At 37.6% G+C, this 24,174-nt stretch overlaps 1 protein-coding gene across 3 annotated transcripts in view; it reads left to right on the forward strand.

Moving 5' to 3' along the window:
* Window positions 1-23,263, forward strand: part of LOC115215090 (ATP-dependent DNA helicase PIF1-like) — a 29,528-nt gene extending 6,265 nt beyond the window's left edge. For 2 of the 3 annotated variants that reach the window (XM_036505331.1, XM_029784254.2), the window contains exons 2-12: window positions 3,024-3,424; window positions 4,787-5,087; window positions 8,154-8,243; window positions 10,702-10,855; window positions 11,273-11,387; window positions 12,264-12,370; window positions 14,322-14,461; window positions 17,354-17,454; window positions 18,966-19,053; window positions 19,940-20,082; window positions 22,420-23,263. In XM_036505331.1, the coding sequence (XP_036361224.1) occupies window positions 3,035-3,424; window positions 4,787-5,087; window positions 8,154-8,243; window positions 10,702-10,855; window positions 11,273-11,387; window positions 12,264-12,370; window positions 14,322-14,461; window positions 17,354-17,454; window positions 18,966-19,053; window positions 19,940-20,082; window positions 22,420-22,635 (1,845 nt within the window). In that variant the 5' untranslated portion in view covers window positions 3,024-3,034 and the 3' untranslated portion in view covers window positions 22,636-23,263. Of the gene's footprint in view, window positions 1-178; window positions 193-3,023; window positions 3,425-4,786; window positions 5,088-8,153; window positions 8,244-10,701; window positions 10,856-11,272; window positions 11,388-12,263; window positions 12,371-14,321; window positions 14,462-17,353; window positions 17,455-18,965; window positions 19,054-19,939; window positions 20,083-22,419 lie in introns of those variants that run through there. The other variant, XM_036505332.1, reaches the window with a different exon arrangement.
* Window positions 23,264-24,174: the final 911 nt, after the last annotated feature.

Raw genomic sequence — 24,174 nt, forward strand, 5'->3', positions numbered from 1 at the left:
TGGAAGGTGGTGACTTTCACATTAAATAAATAGTTGCATGACCAATAAGTGAGCCAAAGGGCCGAAAGAAAATCCTTATAGTTGCGGCCGTAAACTTGAAAGAAAATACCACGTAAATAAATAAATAAAACATAAATTCAAATGTTATTAAATTTTCAAAAATAAATAAAAATAAAAAGCAGTATTACAAATGTATATATTTAATAATCAATTTACCTTTTTCTTTTCTTTGTTTGCATTTCCCGATATATGTAAGTGCATACAAAATGTATTTAACAATATTAATTGATCAGATAATTTTTTTAGTTATCTGGAGGATGAGGTTACTGTTATAAACACGACGGCAATTATTTATTAAGCTCAAAATCTGTTTTATAGTTACTTTCTCGTAACTTTAACGTTTAATGTCATAAGTGAATTAAAAGGAAATTAAAACCGACTCGTGGTTTTGGCCTGGCTCTGTACTGTTTTTCACGGGTGCTAATAAGAAAAGGATGAAGTTGGAAATAAGATACGCCGTATTTTTGGGTGTCCATTCTCTGTTGAAATAAAGTATATGAATCTGAAGTGTCAAAAGTTTGTGTATATCTTTAAATATGAGGGCTGAGTTTCCTATGAAGGACCGGGTACTAAAGGTTTTGTGAAGTTAACATAAAGCTGTGTCCCGTCTGTCACTTGGTAATTTGTAACGGGAAGTATTAAAAGTGATTTCAATTTTAGTTATGAACTAAAAAAATAAAAAATAAAAACCATCCTTTTAATCTAACAACGGGTCTTTCTGTAAGAAGTGAAGAAAATCCAACTTATGTGGGCGTCCTGATCCGAAGCTTCTTCATCAGATGCAAAATTTCTAAAACATTTTTCCTCTGAAATTCCTTGGTTATCTTTTTTTTTTTGTTTATCTTGTTTCAGTCATTTGACTGCGGCCATGCTGGGGTACCACCTTGAAATTTTAGTCGAATGTATCGACCTCAGTACTTATTTTTTTTTTAAACCCGGACTTACTGTCGGGCTTTTTTGCCGAACCGCTAAGTGACGGGGACGTTAACACACCAGCACCGGTTGTCAAGCGGTGGTGGGACACACATGCATACACGCGACGGGCTCTTTTGAGTTTTCATCTACCAAATCCACTCACAAGGGTTTGGTCGGCCCGAGGCTGTAGAAGACACTTGCCCAAGGTGCCACACAGTGAAACTAAACCCGGAACCATGTGGTTCGGAAGCAAGCTTCTTACAACACTGTCACACCTGCAAATTTTTTTCACTATCTTTGTTTCTTTATATTTTCATCAAAAACAAATTAACTCTCAGTCAGTAGGATATCCATCCCTACCCTCCATCCTATACTATACTGTACTTTACTATACTATAGAAAGCTGCTTATTAATTAGGTATGTAACAATTACTAAAAGTACTAAAAGAAAGCAATTCTTAAAGGGTTCACCGTCTGAAAATATTTTCCTAAATTCATGTCCTAAGAAATTGAATTTTTTAATTTCCCACAAGGGGACAATACAAGACATGTGGGGACAAAAAACAATTTTTTTACCTGCTGAGTATGGAGAAAGTGGTAGTATCTCTAGTCTACACAGGCTCTCCTAGACCTGTAAGAGTAATGTCATTAGTGTTCCTCTTGAGCCTTTGTAAGTGAACACTTGCAAAGATAGGAGCAAGGAGGAAATTCCAGAGGGAACATGTTTTGTGACAAAAAGGCTGAGCGTATAGGTTAGTGCAGAGTCTGGTGGGTTGGACTGAACAATGATGATAATACAAAGCAGAGAATGAGAGAGTATGACATCAAGAAAGTTCTTGCGGAATTTTAAATTTTGGTTTTAAATGATAAATTTTCAAATTAATTTCCGTTAAATTACTTTGACTTTATATATCATTTTAAAGTCCGTTTTTTGCTCAGAGTTTTATAAGGAGCTGTAGACTCAAACAGGGTAGTAAACAGGCTGTCCCACATGATCCTATTTAGAGCCCTGACCGGTTATCTGCAGCAGGTTGGCCCAGCCATGTAGGGGATAAATTGCGCCAATACCAACCAATCAGAGTCATGAATACAGCGTGATCCAAATAGTGGCCAAAGGCTAGCTGTTCCCTGCTACGTTCAAATGCACATATATATATAATAAATGGGAGATAGGAATTTCACCTGAGTCTATGCTACATCCTTCCTAACACCAACCATTTTACAGTGTATGCTGGGTGCCTTTAATGTAATGCTTGCACGGGTGCTTTTTATGTGACACTGGATCAAGACTCTTGCAAGCCAATCCCCTTCAGCAGGGGCTGTGGCCTTAACACTCCTGCTGTGGAGGATGGGTCTTCTTGAGTGCAGCAAGGCACCATGTATCTAGGTCCTTATCTAGGTACATTGTTGCCGGTGGGTATTGTCAAATGCATGTAAACTCCCAGTGAAATGAGTGTACGAAATATTTTTGACTTTTGGTTGAATCCATTTCACTTCCATGAATAAAGTATGAACATCATGACCTTAAATTTACATAAATATTGTAATTCTAGGTTTAGTTATCAATCTGAAAGGGATCAGCTTTCTTTTCTCTCTTACTTTCAAAGGCTTTGTTAGTTAGTGTCTTGCTGAATATAGGACAGGTGTGGTTGAAAATTCACTTCGCAACCACATGGTTTTGGGTTTGGTCCTACTGTGTGGCACCTTTAACAAGTGTCTTCTATTATAACTCTGGGTTAACCAAAGGACTATTGAGTGGATTTGGGAGACAAAAACTGAAAAAAACTCATCTTGTATGTGTTTTTGTGTCTCTTTGTCCTGACATTGTGTGCTAATTGCAAACAAACATTTCTATGAAAATACATCCAGCCATTGTGCTGCTTAAGTTTGCAGGATCATAGGAAATATTAATATACTTTAAAACAGGTGAGGGTTGGTGAGAGGAAGAGAATCTGGCTATAGAAAATCTCTCAGTGAATTCTGTCTGACTATACTAGCATGAAAAAGTGGTTATTTAAGATGATAATAATGATGATTTTTTATTTCAGTGTTTTCAAGTATGGCTCTGGAGTGTCAAAGCTTAATTTGTTGGGTGTCCGTGCAAGAGATATCAGCCCTTGGTAATGTTGTAAAAAGTGTACAATACAAAAATACAACACTGTCTCTCGGACGTGATGAATACAATGAGATTATTCTGAAGTTGTTTGCTGGCAAACGAGATTTAACCTACATGTTGCGTAATATCCAAGTACATAAGAAGTTTTTTAAAGATGGCAAAGCCACCATTAAGGTATTAGACCAAAATCTTCAGCTGATGCTATCTAACTGCCCTCCAGATAAACTTGTTCTCTTCCTTAAGACAATGATGACTAAATTAGAATGCAAGAAAAAAAGTGGTTTCATAAGCAATCGAGAAAAAATGAAGACTGGTCTTAAAAGATCTTTTGAGGTAAGAATTTACAAGTTTCATTGAAAATAAAGTTGCTAGAAATTGATGTATAACAGATAGTATCTTTTACTTGTTTCATTCAGGTGTAGCCATGCTGGGGCACCACCATGAAAGGTTTTAGTTGAACAATTCAACTTCAGGACTTATTCATTCTATTGGTCTCTTTTGCTGAACTGCTAAGTTGTAGGGATGTAAACACACTAACACCGGTTGTCAAGGGGTGGGACACACACACACACTCATATACAACAGGCTTCTTTCAGTTTCCATCTACCAAATCCACTCACAAGGTTTTGGTCAGCCCAAGGTGCCATGCAGTGGGACTGAACCCAGAACCATGTGGTTGGGAAGCAAACTTCTTATCACACTGCCATGCCTGTGCATATATGTTAATTATTTATAATTTATTGCAATACAATTTATTATAAATTCATTAATGCTTGGATGGTAGAATTAATTTATCACTTGGTTTAACACCACCACTTCAGCTTTACAAGCAGAAATTAAGCAAGCTATTATTACCTCATTTCTCTTAACCATTCCTTTAATGCTTTTCCCTGCTAGCATGAGTTTGGACGACAATTTATTTGAGACAGGTTTTTTTTTTCAGACACCTATGTCTCCTGTTGTCATTCCTTACCTGTTTTCAAGTAAGGGATATCTTTATTACTCAGTTCTTTGAAAGTGCAGAGCAACCAGTCATAATATCAGCACCAGTACTGCTCCATAGAAGCAGTGACAAGCTTGAAATATATTAACATTCATGCACACAAACACCACACATACATATACAGGATAGGCTACTTGCAGTTTTTATCTATAAGATACTCTCACATGGCATTAGTCAGCCTGGATTTGTGGTAGAAGACACTTGAAGTGCCATACATTGGGATCCCAAAACCATGTAGTTGTGAAGTGAACTTCTTAAACAAGTAATATGGTTGGAAAGCAAATTTCTTGCATGAATCTCTCTATGTTGAGAATTCAAATCTAGTAGAAGTTAGAGCTACATTTCTTCTCATGCCTGTACCCATTTGAGGGAGATTGAGCTACCAATTGTAGCACATTAAGTAGCTATATAGAGACTCCATTTACTGCACTAACACAACACTTCCACATCACCTACATAACAGTAAAAGTACTAAGAATGAAAGTGTTCTTGAACATGGAGTGGCTCAATGTGTTGCTGCTGTAAATTCAATCTGTTACGGTCTTTGCCACTACAAGCACAATCACAATCACCACCAAATCCCAGGCATCTATAACACCATCATAAAATATTATTTCTTCCATTCCCACAAGACAAAGCACAAAAAAATTAATATTTAATTAGGGTTTGTGTGTTTTTTTCTTTTTTTTTAGGAAATCAGTCCATTGACCCTAAAAGATTTGAAATTTGCAAAAGGTCTCCCTATTAATGACACTGACAAATGTTTAGATTCAACGCCAAAATCAAAGAGGAAACATTGTGAAAGAGACAAAGAAAACCAACCACAGATGAAGCAGCATAGAGAGATTCAGCTTTCCCAGCCAAGAATATTACAGCCTTTTAAATTAACCAAAGAACAAAGGAAGGTTCTAGATATTGTTACTTGTGGGGAGAATGTGTTCTTTACTGGTAGTGCTGGAACTGGTAAATCTTTTCTTCTTCGTAGAATTATTGGTAAGTTTACATCATCATCATCATCGTTTAACGTCCGTTCTCCATGCTAGCATGGGTTGGACGGTTTGACCGGGGATCTGGGAAGCCAGAAGGCTGCACCAGGCTCCAGTCTTATGTGGCAATGTTTCTACAGCTGGATGCCCTTCCTAACGCCAACCACTCCATTTTGCATAAGTGCAGTCATGGTTTCATAGGAAGAAGCTTGCTTCCCAACCATCTAGTCCCAGACTCAGTTCCACTATATGAAACCTTGGGCAAGTGTCTTCTACCACAGCTCTGGGGTAACCAAAGTCTTGTGAATGGATTTGATAAGCAAAAACTGAAAGAAGCCTGTTGTATGTATGTATAAATACATTATAAATGAACGTCACTGTCATATAAGCAATGTTCATTTGTAGTCTTCCAGGAAAGCATCTCTAGTCATGGTAAAATATTACCTTCATTGTAGACAAGTGAGTGCTGGCGAAGGGCATCCAGTTGTAAAAAAATCTGCCTTCAACACATACAAGTATGGAAAAGTAGGCATTAAATGAGGATGATGGTAACAACATGTTAATGTCAGAGTGTGGTTAGTTTGCTTCCTAACCACATGGTTTCAGATTCAGTCCAACTGCTTGGCATCTTGGGCAAGTACCTTCTAGTATAACTTCAGGTTGGCAGCCAAAGCCTTGTAAGTGGATTTGGTAAACAAAAACTAGAAGTTTTTGTCATATGTATATATAGTGTCTGTATTTCCCCTCATCTTCACATGTGTTCACTGGTTTGCAAACAATAGCCTTGTCAGCTTGCAATCCACCATGAAAACCTGTCTGGGATTCTCAACATGTCTTGATAAGTTGCGTGGTCCTTGCAAACAGAAAGCTCAGTCATACAGTGTTGTTTATTTCCAGTTCTCCAAGTAGATATTTCTAGGTTGTTTGTTGAGCATCCAGCTGTAGAAATCTCTGCCCCAACATATTCTGTTTGACTCACACAAGCATGGAAAAGTAAATATTAAAACAATGGTGATGGTGGCAAAGTTTAAAATCCTTATATTTTTACTGCTCATAGTTTTTGAGTGACTGCGTAAAAGTAGAACCTGTCATTTTTGCTAAAGCCATGACCAAGACATTCAGTTGAGGAAGGTTTTATTTTGGAATATCTTTTCTATCAGTAATTATGGAAACTTTGAAAAAAAGTAAGACTGCTTTTTAAGCCAAGCAGACTAAGCTAATTAGAAATACTAATGTATCTTTCCTAGAAGTAATGCCTATTATCAGATTCAAAACTTATGAACATTAAATGATGATGAATTGTGCAGCAGTTATGAAGCATCTCAAATACTCAACACCTTTACAGTGGATATACCTGTTCTAGTTTGTTTGAAAATGTCCACTTCTTTTGAGTATTTCTTTCACTGAGAATTGTTCACAACTATTGTAATGAGTCAGAAGTTTTGTAATATTTTGGTAACCTATTTTCTTTATTTGTCAAGTTACAACGAAAGCAACCTAATATTCAAAATAGAGGCCATTATGTTGCACTGTCAGACAGTGCAACACAACGACTTTACCTTTCTGCCAGTTGTTTGATCCCACACTGATACCTGTTCTTGTCCTTCACGGTGATGAACTCCTTTACATGAGCACTGGAAATAAACCATGTTGGAACAAATAGTAATCCATGGGAGATATTTTTCCACAATCCTAACATGCATAATAGTGGTTCAGCAAGTGCCAGCTTCCAGAAAGTGTCACCAAACATGGGCGTTTTGAAAGCAAGGTGATGCATTGCATCTGGGGGAATTATGAGGGGATAATTCACTAGGAATTTGTTCTGGATGGCTGAACCATCAATGCCAACCTGTACTCTGAACAGTTGGAGTGGATATTGCCATTGTGTGGCAAGAATACCTGGCATTGGTTAACTGAAAGTGAGCTTTTTTGTAGCAAGACAATGCAAGACCTCCTAATGACCCAGAATAAACTCCAGGAACTTGATAGAATTGAACTGATGCCACACCCAGCATATAGTCCAGATCTAGCTCCCTCGGATTATTACTTGTTCCAATTCATGGCTCATTTCCTGCACTGTGAGTGCAGGAGGTGGCAGCTTCAGTGAAGGAGTTCTTTGCCTTGAAGAACAAGAACTAGTATTGGCATGGGATCAAAGAACTGGCAGAAAGATGGCTTCAGACGGTGCAACACAATGGCCTCTACCTTGAATGTTATGATTCTTGTGTTGTAACTTGACAAATAAAGCAAATAGTTACCAATGTATTGTCAAAAAATGTAATTATTTCCTGAATCCCAATGCTTAAACTAAATGTAAACCAATACTAAGCCTGCTCCCTGTTGACTATGTTCTGTGAGGAAAATGTGTGGGTACACAGTAGATTAAAAAATTTTTTAATAAAACTTGTCAAAGGTGGATGAGCTCTTTAAGAGTCAATGACACCCATATTGTAGGGAGGAGATGGGTACCACTAAGTTTAGTAAACTCAATGACATATTTGAATGGAGGTTATAACAATATTTAATTCCATACTAGATTGGTCAGGGCTTGCAAAGCCCCAAACTAAGAAGAGTGGGAAAGACTGATAAATAAAACTCAAGTATCTCAATAGCAGAGATGAGAACAATATGACTTGTCTTGACTTAATTCAAGGTTCTTATTGAACTTCTTAACAACTAGACTCCTCCATCAGAACATGTGGACTACATGAATGTGAGTGTGTGTGAGAGGGAAGTTGTCAAGGCTCCTCTAGACATCGTTAATATATGGGCTCATCTATTAGAATGTGTAAACATGTAGACTACATGGCTATACATGAGTGTGTGCTTAGTTTAAGATTCTTTGAGATATCTTTAACACTGGATTCTTTCATTAGAATTTTATATGCTTGTGTGTGTGTGCTTGTTTCGAAATTTCATTTGCTCACACTATCCAACAATTAGTCATCTCTGAACCAAATTCCTTTATTCATGTCTCTGAAGAGTAACTGTTCTTTTTCACATGCAACAATAAAATGAAAGTATAAAAAGGAAAAAAACCTGCTAAATAAACAAACATTGCCTTACATTGTAGGTGCCCTGCCCCCTGATCACACGTTTGCCACAGCAAGCACAGGTGTAGCTGCCTGCTATATAGGTGGAATTACTCTCCATGCCTTTGCTGGTAAAGTATCAGTGTTTCTTTACTCTTTTTTATTTGTGTTTTTGTTGTGGTTATTGATTTCTGCTGCTGCTGTAGTAGTAGTAGTAGTAGTAGTAGTAGTAGTAGTTAGTAGTAGTAGTAGAGCCACCACAGATCAGTCCCTATCAAGCAATTCTATTTTTCGTACATTTCTATAAATGGTAGAGCAAAATCTGGGAGATATTTGACTGCTATTTCTAAGAGGTTGAGCAACTATATGTTGGCCTTTTTTTTTTGTGAGAATAAGGATAAGGTAGGGTTGTTTATAAGAGAGTGTGTGGCCAACTCAGTAAGACTGTTGGCCAACCAGCCAAGAGCTTACTGGTTCATATCCTATCATCAATATCATAATGTGTTATCAGCCAAAACATTTAGTTCTCAAATGGATTCAGTCTGCCTAACTATAAACACCACAGAGTAGTATGCAGTAGCAGCTCTGCATAAATAACAAGTGCTTTATTAGCTTGGTTTCCTTCCGTTCAGCTTCTACAGTTGGAGGGCATCGTGGTGGTGGTGGTGGTGGTCAGAATGGGAACTGTATTACTCTTATTTTTATGTGGGGCCAATAGGTATAATTCCCCATTGATGGATACCTCTAGTCATGGAGGCTCGTGTAATTGACTTGATTGTACTCAGCATAGCTTGATCTTTCAACCTTCCAGGTTGAGTCAGCAGTGATGTCATGGATGGATGGCTGTCAGAACACTCAGATACACCACAGGAAACAACTTCTACCCAGTGGTAACTTGTTCATATCTACACAGATATCTGTATGAGACACTGGTTGAGATATAATTATACAGTTACCTAATACAGGTGGCTCACTCACACAGGTTCATAACACATGCTGCTTGAGCCAATGAAGGAGCCTATAAGTGGTTTCTTAGATGCTAGACATAACAGCTGAATCTCTCTCAAATGATACCTTCATCATAGGTCAATGTTGATGATTCTGTTCAGAAAAAAAAAAAAAACACTAGTGAACAGTGAGTTAGGCAGTTGGCCCCCACCTCTCCAGACTGCCTTTCTGGGCCTCCATGCCAAGTACCAAATAGTGTACAAGAGTGCAATGAGCATGGTTAACAATGAGGCTACTCTACAGTTGCAGCTCACTTGCAAGTTGATACCTAACTTTTGTTTGATGGTGCAGATCTTTCACTTGGCCACAATAACCTGCAAATTGTTAGTCTAGGACTCTTCAGTCTTGTTGATTATCCAATGTCCTGTTGCTGATGTCTTTACCATATCCCTGTCATGGGAGGCTAAGGAGTTGCTGGTACTTGCCCAAGGTACCACCTCAGTCTATGGACAGAAGGGGCAACTTTTTCTCTCTTTTATAGCTTGCCACTGTTTTTGGGTCCTGTACCATACCTTCCTGTTTTAAATAAATAAAGACATACTGATAGTGTACTCTGAGATGTACTACATCTAAAACTATAATGGAATGGTCATTGCTGGAATATCTTACATTGTAGACTTGAGTTAGTTTTGATTTAGGACTAAACAACAACACACATGCACGTGCACACACACACACACACACACATTTTGACCTTGACCAGCAGTTCCCTGACCTAAGGTCAATGAACTATGTTAAAAATTTTAAAAGGCTGCAGTATATTAAATATATAATTTTTCAGGGCTCTAAGTAGTTAAGATGTTTGCTCCTTAACCACATGGTTTCAGGTTCAGTCTCATTGCTTGGCAATTTTGGCAAGTGTCTTCTACTATAGCCCCAGACTGATAAAAGCCTCAGGAGTGGATTCAATAGATGGAAACTGAAAGAAGCCGAAGTGTATTTGTGCATATATGCATATGCATACATATATATGACAGAATTAGCAGTTTTAAAATATTACTACCTTTGCAGTTCAGGATGTCTTTAAATTACCTTTACAATTTGAAGTATAAAAGTTGTAAAGGTAATTCATAGATACTCTATATTATAGTTATCAAAAAGGTTTTGGATTAGTAGAATTGGTAGAGCAGCTGACAAAATACCAAATGAGGTTTAGTTATGTAAATAGTTATATCTCCTTATGTTCTGAGTTCAAAGGTTAAGTTTGACTATGATTCTTCCAGGGTTGATAAAATAAGCACTTGTCACATAGTGAGTGTCAGTATAACCAGTCATGCCCATCTCTCAAAATTGTATCCTTGTAAGTTAGAAATCCTTATTATCAAACTGAGTATTGAATGTTCAACTCTGTAGAGAAAACCCCACTCAAGAACAGAAATCATTTACATCCTCCTCCTTTCTCTCAAATGTGTGGTTTTCAGACAAAGTCAAATATGTTTTTTTTCTTTTTTCCTCATTATTGAATCCCACAAAATACCATCAAAAACTTTTCTGAATCCTTACATGATTCTCCACCACACCTCTATACTCATATGAGCAATAACAACATACTGTTTTTCATGTTTATTTTTCTGTTTATAGGAATTGGTTCTGGAAATGGTCCATTGGAACAATGTGTGCAACTAGCAAACAGACCGTCGGTCAAACAGAACTGGATGAAATGTCATCATTTGATAATTGATGAAGTATCCATGGTACACAGAGATTACTTTGATAAATTAGAAGCAGTGGCTCGGTGAGGAAACTTCTTTCTTTCTTGTTGTTTGTTTTATATCTATTTTTCAATATCAGTACTCTAACAAGGCCGCCACATTAGGATGGTTAAAGCCAATAAAAAGAATTATATGTGTATATATTTATATGTGTGTCTTTGTGTCTTTGTGACAACTAAGCTTGGTGTGGTTATGTCCCTGTAACTCAGCAGTTCAGCAAAAAAAAAAAAGAAAAAAACCCATAGAATAAGTACTAGGCTTACAAAGAATAATTCCTGGGGTCGATTTCTGTGACTAAGAAAAACCCTTTAAGGCAGTGCTCCAGCATGTCTGCAGTCAAATGACTGAAACAAGTAACAGCATAACACACACATGCACGCACCACACAGATCATATCGGAATATATTGTAAAAATATGATTCTTTACTCCTCCATTGCAGGTTAATCCGCAGAAATGACAAACCGTTTGGTGGCATCCAAGTCATAGTCAGTGGAGATTTCTTGCAGTTGCCTCCAGTTACCAAAAAATCTGATAAAAAGAAATTTTGCTTCCAGGTCAGATAGTTTTCAGTCAAATTTTTTGGTTTTTGAGGTGAATTTGCTATCAGTCAGGTTGCAAGATTAGATCAGGTTCTGTCTCATGATACTTACCTCAAATGGCCCCATCTGTCTATGTATTTGGGAACCATGGTGATTTTTATATACAACATCAACCCGCAGCCTTCTGACTCCTAGCTATCAATCATCTGACCGCTGTTTTACTCTCATTTGATGCAACAGATGTAGGCTGGAAGAGGCCTCGTGGCAGGCCCTGCATCAGATGGCTGGATGTGATTGGGGAAGATCTTCAGAGGTCAACGTCACCTAGGAGGATGCAGAGGGGCTGGCATGGGAATGTCAGCAATGGAGAACACTGGTGGAACTGGTTGGTTCTTCACACGATGACACCTCTGGGACCACTAACTTGAAATGTCTCCAGCCTCATCAAGCAAGAGCATGAAGCCAAACCAAGCTACATCATCATCATCATCATCGTCGTTTAACGTCCGCTTTCCATGCTAGCATGGGTTGGACGGTTTTGACTGAAGGCTGGCAAACCAGATGGCTGCACCAGGCTCCAGTCTTGATCTGGCAGAGTTTCTACAGCTGGATACCCCTCTTAACGCCAACCACTCCAAGAGTGTAGTGGGTGCTTTTTACCTGCCACCGGCACGGGGGCCAGTCAGGCAGTACTGGCAATGACCTCACTCGAATCTTTTTACACGTGCCACCGGCACAGATGCCAGTGAAGCGACGTTGATAATGATCACGCTCAAATATGTAAACATATTACCAATTAATTAAAATATGCTTCTTAACCGGAGACTTAACTATTTGATTCATTCCCTGGCATGTGATTTATTTCTCCTTCTTTCTTCACTTCTTTCCCAGTCACCTGCCTGGCGGAAATGTATCAACATTAATCTAGAACTGACAGAAATCAAGCGACAAGATGATCCAAAATTCATTGACATTCTTCAGAATATCAGGAAAGGAATGTAAGTTATTGTAATAGTAGTTGTTATTGTTGTTGTTTAACCCCAGGTCATCTCTAGTTGTACCAACCTATGATTAATGATATTCCAGCTGTGAGCATCTTGTCTTTTTCTATATCTAGAACTACATTATCTAATATGTCTGTATCCATTTTTCATGATTGTTGTATGTGATTTTAGGGAGATCTGACTGCTGTTTCTAGCAGGAGGGATGACTGCATAGAGACACCTTCAATGGAATGATAAGGAAAGATAATAGTGGCAGTGGTGGTGGTGTATCATAGTCAGTGGAATGCTAGACAAATACGCTGCAGTATTTAGCTACGCTTTATGTTTTGAGTTCAAAACTTTGCCTTTCTTCATCCTGAAATCTATAAAATAAATACCAGTGATATACTGTGGTCAATTAAATTATTTGTTGCTTTCCCACTACTTCCCTACAATATTTCTATCTTTTGGTATCTATGTTAGAAACCCTCCTCCTCATCATCATCCTTTTCTTCATCCCTCATTTTTTTCTCTTTTTTCATCAGCCAAAGCCTTGGGAATGGGTTTGATAGATAGAAACTAGAAGAAGCCCACCAAATGTATGTTTGCCTCCTTGTCTTGGCATCTTGCTATAGCTACAAATAAGCATGACCTTCATACAAGCTGTGTCATTCATTCCCAGACTTTTGTAAAACTTATCCAACAGTGGAACTATCACCTGGGGAAATTGCATTTTGATAGTTCAGTATCTTATCCAAAGTGAAATGTATCTTGCCTATGCGCCATCCATTTAACAGCATAAGGCTGAAGACAAATCTTTAAATGCTCTTGTTGGATTAGATGTCATTTATATCTTTCCTCTGTATCATTGTCATTATCATTTAATGTTTTTGTTCCCTGCTGGTGTGGATTGAATGGTGGGTCCAAAGACTGCATTGTGCTCTAGCATCTGCTTAAGGATGGTTTCTATGGACAGATGCCGTTCCTAATGCCAACCACTTTACAGCTTGTACTGGGTGTGTTTATCATGCCACCACCACAAGTGATGTTACCACACAGTTTGCAAGACAAAGATCTCTCTTGACTGAGTGGGATTACAATAGAGGGGGAAGCAGCTTTATGGTAAAAGATGAGGGGATAAAGTATGAACAATGGGCCAGAACTGAACAGGTTTCTTGCTGTAGACAAGCTAACTGGCTACTGACATTATAGAAGAAAGGTGGAGCTTGAAAAAGAAACAAGCATATATATAGGCACAGGTGTGGCTGTGTGGTAAGAAATGGCGAGCTGGCAGAAACGTTAGCACACTGGGCAAAATGCTTAGTGGTATTTTGTCTGTCTTTTCGTTCTGAGTTCGAATTCTGCTGAGGTCGACTTTGCCTTTCATCCTTTCGGGGTTATGCACTGGGGTCAATGTAATCGGCTTAATTCCTTTGTCTGTCTTTGTTTGTCCTCTCTATGTTTAGCCCCTTGTGGGCAATAAAGAGACAAGAAGCTTGCTTCCCAACCACATTGTTCTGTGTTCAGTCCCACTACATGGCATCTTGGGCAAATGGCTTTTACTGTAGCCTTGGGCTGATCAATACTTGGTGAGTGAATTTGGAAGCTGGAAACTGAAAAAAGCCTGGAGTCATTCTGTTACTTCTGCTAAATATTTATAAAAATGTGTGTGTTTGTGTCTGTGTTTGTTTCATCACCACCCAGCTTGGCAACCGGAGGTGGTGTGTTTACATCCCTTTAACTTAGTGGGGATGTAAGCTTGTGTAATTGACCTTAGGCTTAACAGAATACGTCCTGGGTCGATTTATTTGACTAAAGCCTTTCAAAGCTGTGTCGCAGCATGACTGAAACAAGAAAAAAATTAGAAACAAACACATATGTAGGGTGACGTTAATGAGGTGTCAGAGAGTCCTCTCAAGACATTATGGTTTTAATATATCAAGAATGACATTGTTCTCGTTAACAGGTGCCCTAAGTATATCAATGATGCTCTTCAGAACACAGTGAATTCTCACAGCCAGCAAAATGGTATTGAAGCCACTCGGCTGTGTACCCATAAAGATGATGTCAACTACATCAATTTGAATCAACTTGCTAAGCTGAAAGGTGAGACTTTATTTTTTCACACACATGTATGAATATATGCATGTAAGCATCTACATACACATACATTTAGATGTATATATACAAGTATGTAAATCACGCACACACATATGCGTGCACATGTATGAATACACACATGTAACCATCTACATACACATTTGGATGTATATATGTAAGTATGAAAAGATGTGTGAGTTCATATGTGTAAACATCTACACATTAATGAGTGCATACACGTAGCTAAATACATGCACGCACATATTAGTGATTCCACACGAGTATATAAACACACATATAAGTGTGTGTATATATAATCTACACATACACACATGTATAAGAGGATGCTTCTAAATATGTATACACAAACATGTTTCATGCATACATATACATATATATATATGTGTGTGTGTGTGTGTGTGTATGTGTGTATATATATATATATATATATATATATATATATATATACACACACACACACACACTCATGCGTAGATGTAGCTATGCAGTTACATATCTAGAAGTGTACACAATCATGCATGTACAAAAGTATCTATACACAAAACTAGTGAAAACACACATATAAAAGTATTTTATACATACTTGACTTTTAGTTGAAACTGTCACACAATCTAGAAGAATTTTCAGAAATCCACAGTTGCAGGCATGGCTATGTGGTAAGAAGCTTGCTTCCGAACCACACGGTTCCAGGTTCAGTCCCACTACATGGCACCTTGGGAAAGTGTCTTCCACTATAGCCTCTGGCCAACCAAGGCCTTGTGAGTGAATATGGCAGATGGAAACTAAAAGAAACTCTCAATGTATACATATATATATATATATATGTCTGTGCTTGTTTCCCACTACCACTTGACAACCAGTGTTGGTGTATTTACATCACTGTAACTTAGTGGTTCGGCAACAGAGACCAATAGAATGAGTATCAGGCTTAAAAAATAAAAAATAAGTATTGGGGTCGATTCATTCATCTAAAACGATTCTTCAGTGCCTAATGACTGAAACAAGTAAAAGATAAAAGATAAAAGATACATGTAAACATACATGCACCTGCATATGTACACACATACATATAAGCACACATGCATATTCACAAACATACACATAAACACACATACCACTCACACGCTTTTATATCCTTCTATACATTGGATATAGAGATTTCATGAAGCAGGGATAAACACAACTGTCTTCACTCGACCTACTTCAATTTACTCCACTAAACATGATACTCCAATAAATACAAACTCTCAACAATCTCAGCGACTTCCACAAACTCTCAACAACTCCTATGACTTTTCTCCCATCTCAATCAAAGTGCTACTCTTTATAAGAGTTCAGCTATTCCATTCTTCCAATCTCAGAGGGGTGTCAATGACTCTTGCCTCAATATCTCCCCCTTTTGAGACTGACTTCTGTTGGAAGTTAATATTATTATTTTTTCTTTATTTTTTTTCTTTCACCACATCTCTCTTTTTGAGATTTTCTTCTCTGGGAAGTTTAATATTTCTCCTTATAGGCACTACTTCCAACCATTCTGTTTGTTTCCTCTATCTTGTTCTGCTACACCTAGGTTTGATTTCTTGTGGTGTTGGAACATCAAAGGTGTTGTAGAGCACTTCCATGGGTGTCTCTTTTCTTTTTTCCATATATCTGTTTTTTAACTGGTTTAAATGTCTTTTGTGCTCCCATTTTTCACCTCTTATCATATACGTCATTTTGTGTATTTTTCACATGGTTTTTTTGATAGAACATACAGTATTTTTCGTGTTTGGCAGGGGATAATTGTTTTAAAATTGTCTATCCAATTTTTGCATTCCTCTTTGAAGATTTCTTCATATCTTTGGAAATATGTAGGAAAAGTAATACCTTCTAGGTTATAACTAAATTCTGTAATTGCGTTTGCTATGCTGTCTGGTGAGAACAAAGTTTCACAGCCATGCCTGTACCTAGATATATGTAGATCTATAAGTATGCATACACCAGAAAATGAGAAGTAAACATGGTTGATTTTGTATTTCATGAAAGAGAATTAAGAGAAACAGTTATATGATGTAGAGTCAATTGGGAAAAATGAAGGTGCTGAACTATATATAAGATGTGTGTGTCTGGTGTAGGGATGGAACACTTGTAACAATGCTTCATCTAAAAAGGCTCAGTAACCATGAGGGTTACACAGTGATAGTCTAATTGCTACATGATCATCAAATTAAACTTTACTACCATAAGTAGTCATGTATGTCCAGGATAGGGTTAGGATATTGAATCCTCACAAACAATCCCTTGTATAAGGTGTCACAGTGGCTGTGAGGTAAGTGTCATAGTATACACATTACAGGGTCATGAGTTCAAACCTAGCTACAGACATGTTTGTTTCTTTTACTGCTTACACAAAGATTATCCTCGTGTTTACCTCAGCCTACCTGCACCAACAACAGGCTCCACTGTGTGGCACTTTGGGTAAGTTTGTTTCCTGAACATGTAGTTTTGGTTCAGTCTCTCTGTACAATAGTTTAGTCAAGTGTCTTCTTACTATGGCCCGAAGCTAAGCAAAGCCTTGTGAGTGGATTTGTTAGATGGAAACTGAAAGAAGCCCATCATATAAATAAATATATATATTTGTACATGTGGGTGTGTCTTTGTGTTGTGTTTGTCCCCCACCACCACCACTTGACAACCAGTGTTAGTCACCATAACTTAGTAATTTGTTAAAAGTTACTAATAGGATAAATATCACACTTAAAAATTAGTACTGGGGAAAATTTCTTTAACTAAACCCTTCAAGGCAGTACGTCAGCATGGCCACTGTCCAATGACTGAAACAAGTAAAAAATAAAAGATAACTACTACTACTACTACATAAAAACTCTTGTCTTTCAGGAGATTGCCGGGTGTTTACAGCAACGTGTAACAGTGAATATGTATCTGAAGGTGACCACTGTCCAGTGGAGCCAAAACTGAAGCTTAAAATTGGAACACAGGTAAGATTATGGTGGTGTTTAACCCCAGGTCAACTCTGACTGAGCAACCCTAAGGATGTTATTATTTAGCCCTAGGTCAGTCTGACCTAACATACTTAAGGCTGTTGTTGTTTAACCCAAGGTTAACACTAACTGAGCATGGCTGATCTTGTTGATGTTTAGCTCTAGGTCAGTTTGACTGACCAAACCCAAGACTGTTGTAGTTGTTTAGCCCAAGGCCAGCCTAGCTGAACATAACCAACTGTGTTGTTCAGTTCCAGATGAGGTCCTTGAATGCAAGAATTGAGGCCAGATCTTCAGTCCACAGATAACTTCCTCCCTTTCTTCTACTAGTCATGGAAACACTGAAAAAGTAGGCCATGCATTATATTTCTTCCTCACTGTTTGCACCTCTCTTACTATGGTTGAGCAAACCTATTATCAAAACTACGACCATCCTATCTATTTTCAGGGTAGTGTATTCTGGAATTTCTTCTCCAATGTATATTTTTTTGATGGTAAGATGTGAATGGCAAGTGAATTTGCTGTTATTTTCAGTAGGTCGAATGGTCACTTAGAATACCTTCATCTGCCACCAAGCTGTAGATCATTCTCATTCAAGCTTGAATGGTTGGTATTAAGAGGTTTTATGATGAAAAAAGGACTTTTGTGAAGAATTCATCTCTTCATCATTTTAATGATCACTTACCTATGCTTGCATAAATCTGATGAAATTCATTGGAGCAAATATTTTTATGACTGGGTGCTCCTGTCATTAACTCTTACCTGTTTCCAAGCAAGCTAATATTTCCCTGTGGTCAAACACGTTTTCAGGGAAAATTGGAAATGAACGACACTGCTTCTATAACAGGGAAAAATCATTTACAATTATTGCCTGACGTCAGGGCAAGACGACAAACGCACACATACATATATACATTGCCAATTACCACCTACCACCTGTCTGAGCCATTCCTATTTCTTTCTCCTTCCCTAAACTGATATTTACCATTGACCATACTTCCACTCTTGTTCATCATTCACTACATTACCCTCTATCTCTGTCTATAGCCATTTGCCATTCTTCTTTCGCATCCTTATGAACATACTCACCCACCCTTCCTAATTCTTTGTATTCTCACCATCTTGTACCTTGAAAGTATGCCCTAACACCTCATCATCACTGTCCTTATTTCTCAGCTACTTCCAACTACCCTTATATAATGTGAGGTAACCATGTATCCCCTCTACAGTATGAAACCTGTTCCTACCCATTCTTTCGTAATTCAACTTTTTAACATCTGACATAAAGCCACTTCCACTCACTTGAAGGGGGCTTGTCTTGCTTGAGTGTACATTCTGTAAAGAGGTTAATGTTAAGAGTATCTACTCACACAGCTTTGGACTGTAGTAAAAAAACACTTTCCTATGGTGTTCCATATTATGTATGTATATATTATATGGATGTGTGTATTATTAGTTAATATATTGAATCAATATTTTGTTCAATAGTTTTTTGTATGTTTTATTAGGTGATGTTGACAAAGAACTTGGATCTCCAACGAGGTCTTGTGAATGGTGCAAGAGGTGTAGTGTGTAGCTTTGATAAAGGAAGTGAAGGTAACTATTTGAATATCACTCTGGTAGGTTTGATTCTTTACCCATTAGGGATTTGGTCACAAAATGAAGATTTAAGAAGCACTTCTAGTTGTAAAAACAACTGCTTCAACTAGAGTGAAAGTATTTTGCTCAATTCAGATGAGAAACGAGATACAGAGCAACTGGAATAAATTGGAAGACCAGATTCTTTATTACAGAACATGCAAAAGTACAGCAGTTAAAGTTTCATAATTTGAAAGGATGATCTTTAATCCAAAGGCCTGAAGATCACATTGAAAAGACTGAAATATTAACTAATTAACATTTCATCTATTCATTCATTTTTATGTCCTATGTCTGTTTTTCTGTGCTATCGGGGATCAGATGAATATATTATTGAAGTAGTGTTTTACAGCTGGATGCCCTTCCAGTCACTAACCCTTACCTGTTTTCAAATAGGGTATCTCTTATTCCAAAGGTACAAAGCCTGCAGACGATATGTTACACAGGAAATGACAACAATATCACCACTTGTAGCTCAGAAGTGTAAATGTAAACAGAAAGACACATACATACACATGTATGTATGTAGATGCCAAGAACTTCTTTCTGTGTTGGACTGGGGCTATAGTAGAAGACTCTTGCCCAAGGTACCATACAGTAGCCTTGGAAGTAAACTTCTAAACTTATACAGCTAGATTTGAAGCTAAAGAGCACAAAATCCCATTATCATGCAAGATCTTAATAAATACTGAGTACTTGTTACCAGCAAGGTGACCACAAAATATTTAATGTAAGATCCTGGCTAGAGGAAGGTGCCCTAATCAATACTGGAGATGTTTGTAGTATAATTATTACTTTTTTCAGCACTTGTCTTTCTCTCATGATTTCTTTCCATATTCCACAGGATGGCCCCATGTAAAATTCCTGTCTGGAACAGTGGAATGTATTAGACCATTACGATGGGTTATCAAGTCCAGTTCAGTAGTGACTGTATGGAAGCAACTACCTCTAAAACTAGCCTGGGCTATTTCTATACATAAAAGTCAGGTTTGTAACTTTTATTTTTTGCTGATACTCATTTTTTTCTCCACATATTTTCCATTATTGTATTATGGGTGGTGTAAGTTTGGTTTCAAAATTTTGTTCTTATTACCTTTCTTGATAATCCCTCAGGTATGAAGTTGTGTCGAACCTGATTTTTATCAGCCAGTAATACAAGAACAACCAAAGTTTCATACCTTGCTGTATAGTTTTTTTTTACCTTTTTTTTTTCTTTATAGTTTAATCAAGAAGAGGGCAGTCCCTCTAATCCTTAAGGGTTTCTGAGGCTAGTGTCAGGGACAAAGAGGAAGGTAACCTCAAACCAGTAGCCTGGCCTATATTCTTTTGCTTGCAACAGAATTTTTATTTAACTTCTTTTCTTATATTTCTACTAAAATATATTGCCTTTGTTTCAATTAGTTTTGAAAATAATGATGAATTTCGTAAAATAATTTTTTCATTATTGAGTTGATCTTTATAGAATATATTAACATGAAAGTTTGATAGATTTTAATTTAGATCACTTAAAAAAGCAAGTTTTTATTATAGAACCAGAGAGTCTTGGTAGGTTGGTATCAAGAGTTAACTTTTAGGGATCTAAATAGTCACTATATACACAGACACATAAATATTGTCCTGCTTCCCCAGAACATAGACATCTGGTCCCTGACTGTCTTTAGTGTGGGATCCACTAAAAGCACTCAAGAACCAGGTGGTCAAGTAGTGGTGCTAAATCAACCACCCAATATAGGCCACAATGGGATTTGAACTTGGATCAAATACCCTAAGGCATCCCATTTAACACTCTAACCTCTTGCTCACCACTATAACCTAGTAAGTTATTTATCAACTCAGAGAAAAATCAAAGACAAAGTTGACCTCACAACAGAAGTTGAAATAAATACTCCTGTGCTCTAACAACTCTGCCAATTTGCCAAATGTGAACTTATATCCAAATTTTACAATGAACCACCAAAAGTGGATTTGAATGTAAAAGAGTTGATAGTTCAATACCAATCATCAACAGAGTTGTTTCACTTAGTTGATTATCTGTTAAATGAAGGAGAAATATTTCTAGATATGAACATCAGCTATGGGCAAAATAAGGAGTTCCTGATGAACTAACAGCCTGACCCACAGTGTATATGTGGGTATACTCCTATTCAAATCTCAGAAAAGTGCACAGATATTTGTAGTAAAAGGCAGCTCTGAACAGCATTTGGCAACTATTATTCTGAGCAAGAAAAACTTTCAAGTCCCTGGCTCCCAAGGAAAGCATCAAAACTTGACTATTGGAGCCCTTATGCAGTTACTCAATCTACCAGAAATAACAACCAAAATTCCTCAAATCACCTTCACACCCTACTGTGTTAACATTAGCTATTGTAGTTCTACAATAACCAATGTTAAAACAGAAGGCTCTTCACATTCTGTATTCAAATCCTGCTGAAGTTAGCTTTGCTTTTCATTTCTCTATCAACATTTAATGTCTGTTTCCCATGCTGGCATGTGTTGGACAGCTTGACAGAAATTGGCAAGGCTGAGGGCCACACCAGGTTTTATGGTCTGTTTAGGCTTGGGCTTTACAGCTGGATGTCCTTAATACCAATCATTTTACAGAGCGTACCAAGTGCTTTTTACATGGCACCAGCACCCACACCAAAGCTTTTTACGTGGCAGCTTGGGTTTAGGATATCAATTCTGTTGTGATGGGCAGGTTTTCTTTTGTAGAGCAGTGTGTCACATATGTTGGTCATCTGTCTTCTCCTTCGTAAGGCTCAGCATTTTGAGATTGGCCTTCAATACTTCATAGGTCTCTTAGTGATTGGCAATTTATGCAAATGTCCTCACCCATTTACATTATGTGAGCACACTCTCCCCTCTTGCACACTGCATATAATTCCTCTTTATACCCAACTTCTCTCTTAATACACCAGGACTGTCGCACATGCACATCCAGCAGAGCATACCAGCTTTGTTCCTCTGCAGCCTTTGCTTCATTCAAGGCCTACATCTCACTGGCCATAAAATAAAGAACCAGTCAAGTACTATTGCTGTATCAATTTAACCCTGCCCCTCACAAATACTGGCCTTATACCTAAATTAGAAACCATTATTATTGTTATTATTTAGGCAGCGAGCTAAGCAAGACTAACACACTGGGCAAAATGCTTGTATTCTAAGTTCAAATTCTGCCCAGGTCAACTTTGCCTTTTATCCTTTCGGGGGTCAATAAAATAAGTATCAATTAATCACTGGTGGGATGGTTGATGTAATCAACTATTCCCCCTACCACAAAATTTATAACAATTACTATTATAACCATAATCCTTTTTCTTTCAGGGTATGACACTTGATTTTGTGGAAATTTCCTTGTCGCGGGTCTTTGAAGCTGGTCAAGCATACGTTGCCCTGTCTCGAGCTAAATCATTGAAAGGTTTACGAGTTCTCGACTTTGATCATTCATGTGTTCGTGCTGATCCTGATGTCTTAAATTTTTACAACCGTTTAAAGATCTTCCACCCAACTGAACAAACGTCTTTAGACAATTTCAGTTAGGAAACATTTCAATTAATTTAAACTCACTCAGGAAAACTTTTTAATTAATCAAAAATTTATTTATTTAAACATTTTAAATTCTTTTGTTATGCTTCATTTTTCTCTCTTTTTTCTGAAGTGTCTATGGTTTAACACAAACTCCACAGATGTTTCATTTCTAAATTATGCATCCTGTCTATTTACTATCATCATCACAGATACAGACAAGTGTATTGACTGAAAAGTTACATCATTATAGTCTAATTCTTTTATAGCAAATGGCCAATAACCTGTACTTTTAGCAGAAGTATAGATGTCAAAGATGGCTGTGTGGTTAAGAAGCTCACTTCATAACTATGTGGATTGAGGTTCAATTTCACCTTGGGCAAGTGTCTTCTATAGTGTCAAGAAGGCATGAATTAACATCACTACCTGACTTTTAATAGCTCCTTCTGTTGCAAGCACTCAAGCCTGGTGTTCAACTTTATCACTGCCTTGCATCTTTCAATTTGAGTAACTTTGGTGCAGGAAACTTAAAAATACAACAATGAGTATGTGTATAAGTGAAAGAATTTATATTTATTAGCAGAACCTATGAATATTTCATGGAATTAATGGTAAACCTATTGGGTTATTTCTGAAAACTTTACCTGAAAGAGTAGCCTGTATTGTATCTGTATGGAAAGACAGTTGCCCATCTGCTACTCATTGAAAAGTGAAAGGAATTAGAATATGGTGATTACTTAATGCACAATTTTATAGACTTAATACACAGCACTCATAAAATACTCTTATGTTTCCATTTCTCCCATAAACAAAGAAAAAAAATCCTGTACATATAACGTTTAAATTGCATATATCTGCCACGTAAAGAAGTGAATATACAGCTTTTGCCCTTAACCCAGCCTTTCATGCTGTGATTATACCAGATAGACTCGTTTCAGAGTTTGTTGAAAGACTAAAACTGGAAACTTCAATTTAAAAGTGAAAAGTCTAGATTTTTCACATTTTATGGATAAACTAACACAGAAAAACAATGCTTTGATATCTTTGAAACCTGTTGGAATGGTTATCTGAAATTTTATACTTATTGCCACTATTTAGACAAGGCATCATCATTTAGCGTCCGCTTTCCATGCTAGCATGGGTTGGACGGTTCAACTGGGGTCTGTGAAACCAGAAGGCTGCATCAGGCCCAGTCTGATCTGGCAGTGTTTCTACGGCTGGATGCCCTTCCTAACGCCAACCACTCAGAGTGTAGTGGGTGCTTTTTACGCGCCACCCGCACAGGTGCTAGACGGAGCTGGCCATGGACGAATGGTGCTTTTTATGTGTCACCAGCACGGGGGCCAGGCGAGAGTGGCAACGGCCACGAACGGATGGTGCTGTATTATTTTTTAACCTAGACAATCTCAAGTGTCTATACACTCTGTGTTTCCACATTGTGATCAAATGAAACACGAGGATCATCCCTCCATATGCATCCCACCAACCTCACACAAACATGCATAAGTACTCAGTATATGTGAATATTCTTTGCTATCTGAATGGTTACATAGA

This window comes from Octopus sinensis, linkage group LG8 (genome assembly GCF_006345805.1).
Source record: "Octopus sinensis linkage group LG8, ASM634580v1, whole genome shotgun sequence".
Lineage (NCBI taxonomy): Eukaryota > Metazoa > Mollusca > Cephalopoda > Octopoda > Octopodidae > Octopus > Octopus sinensis.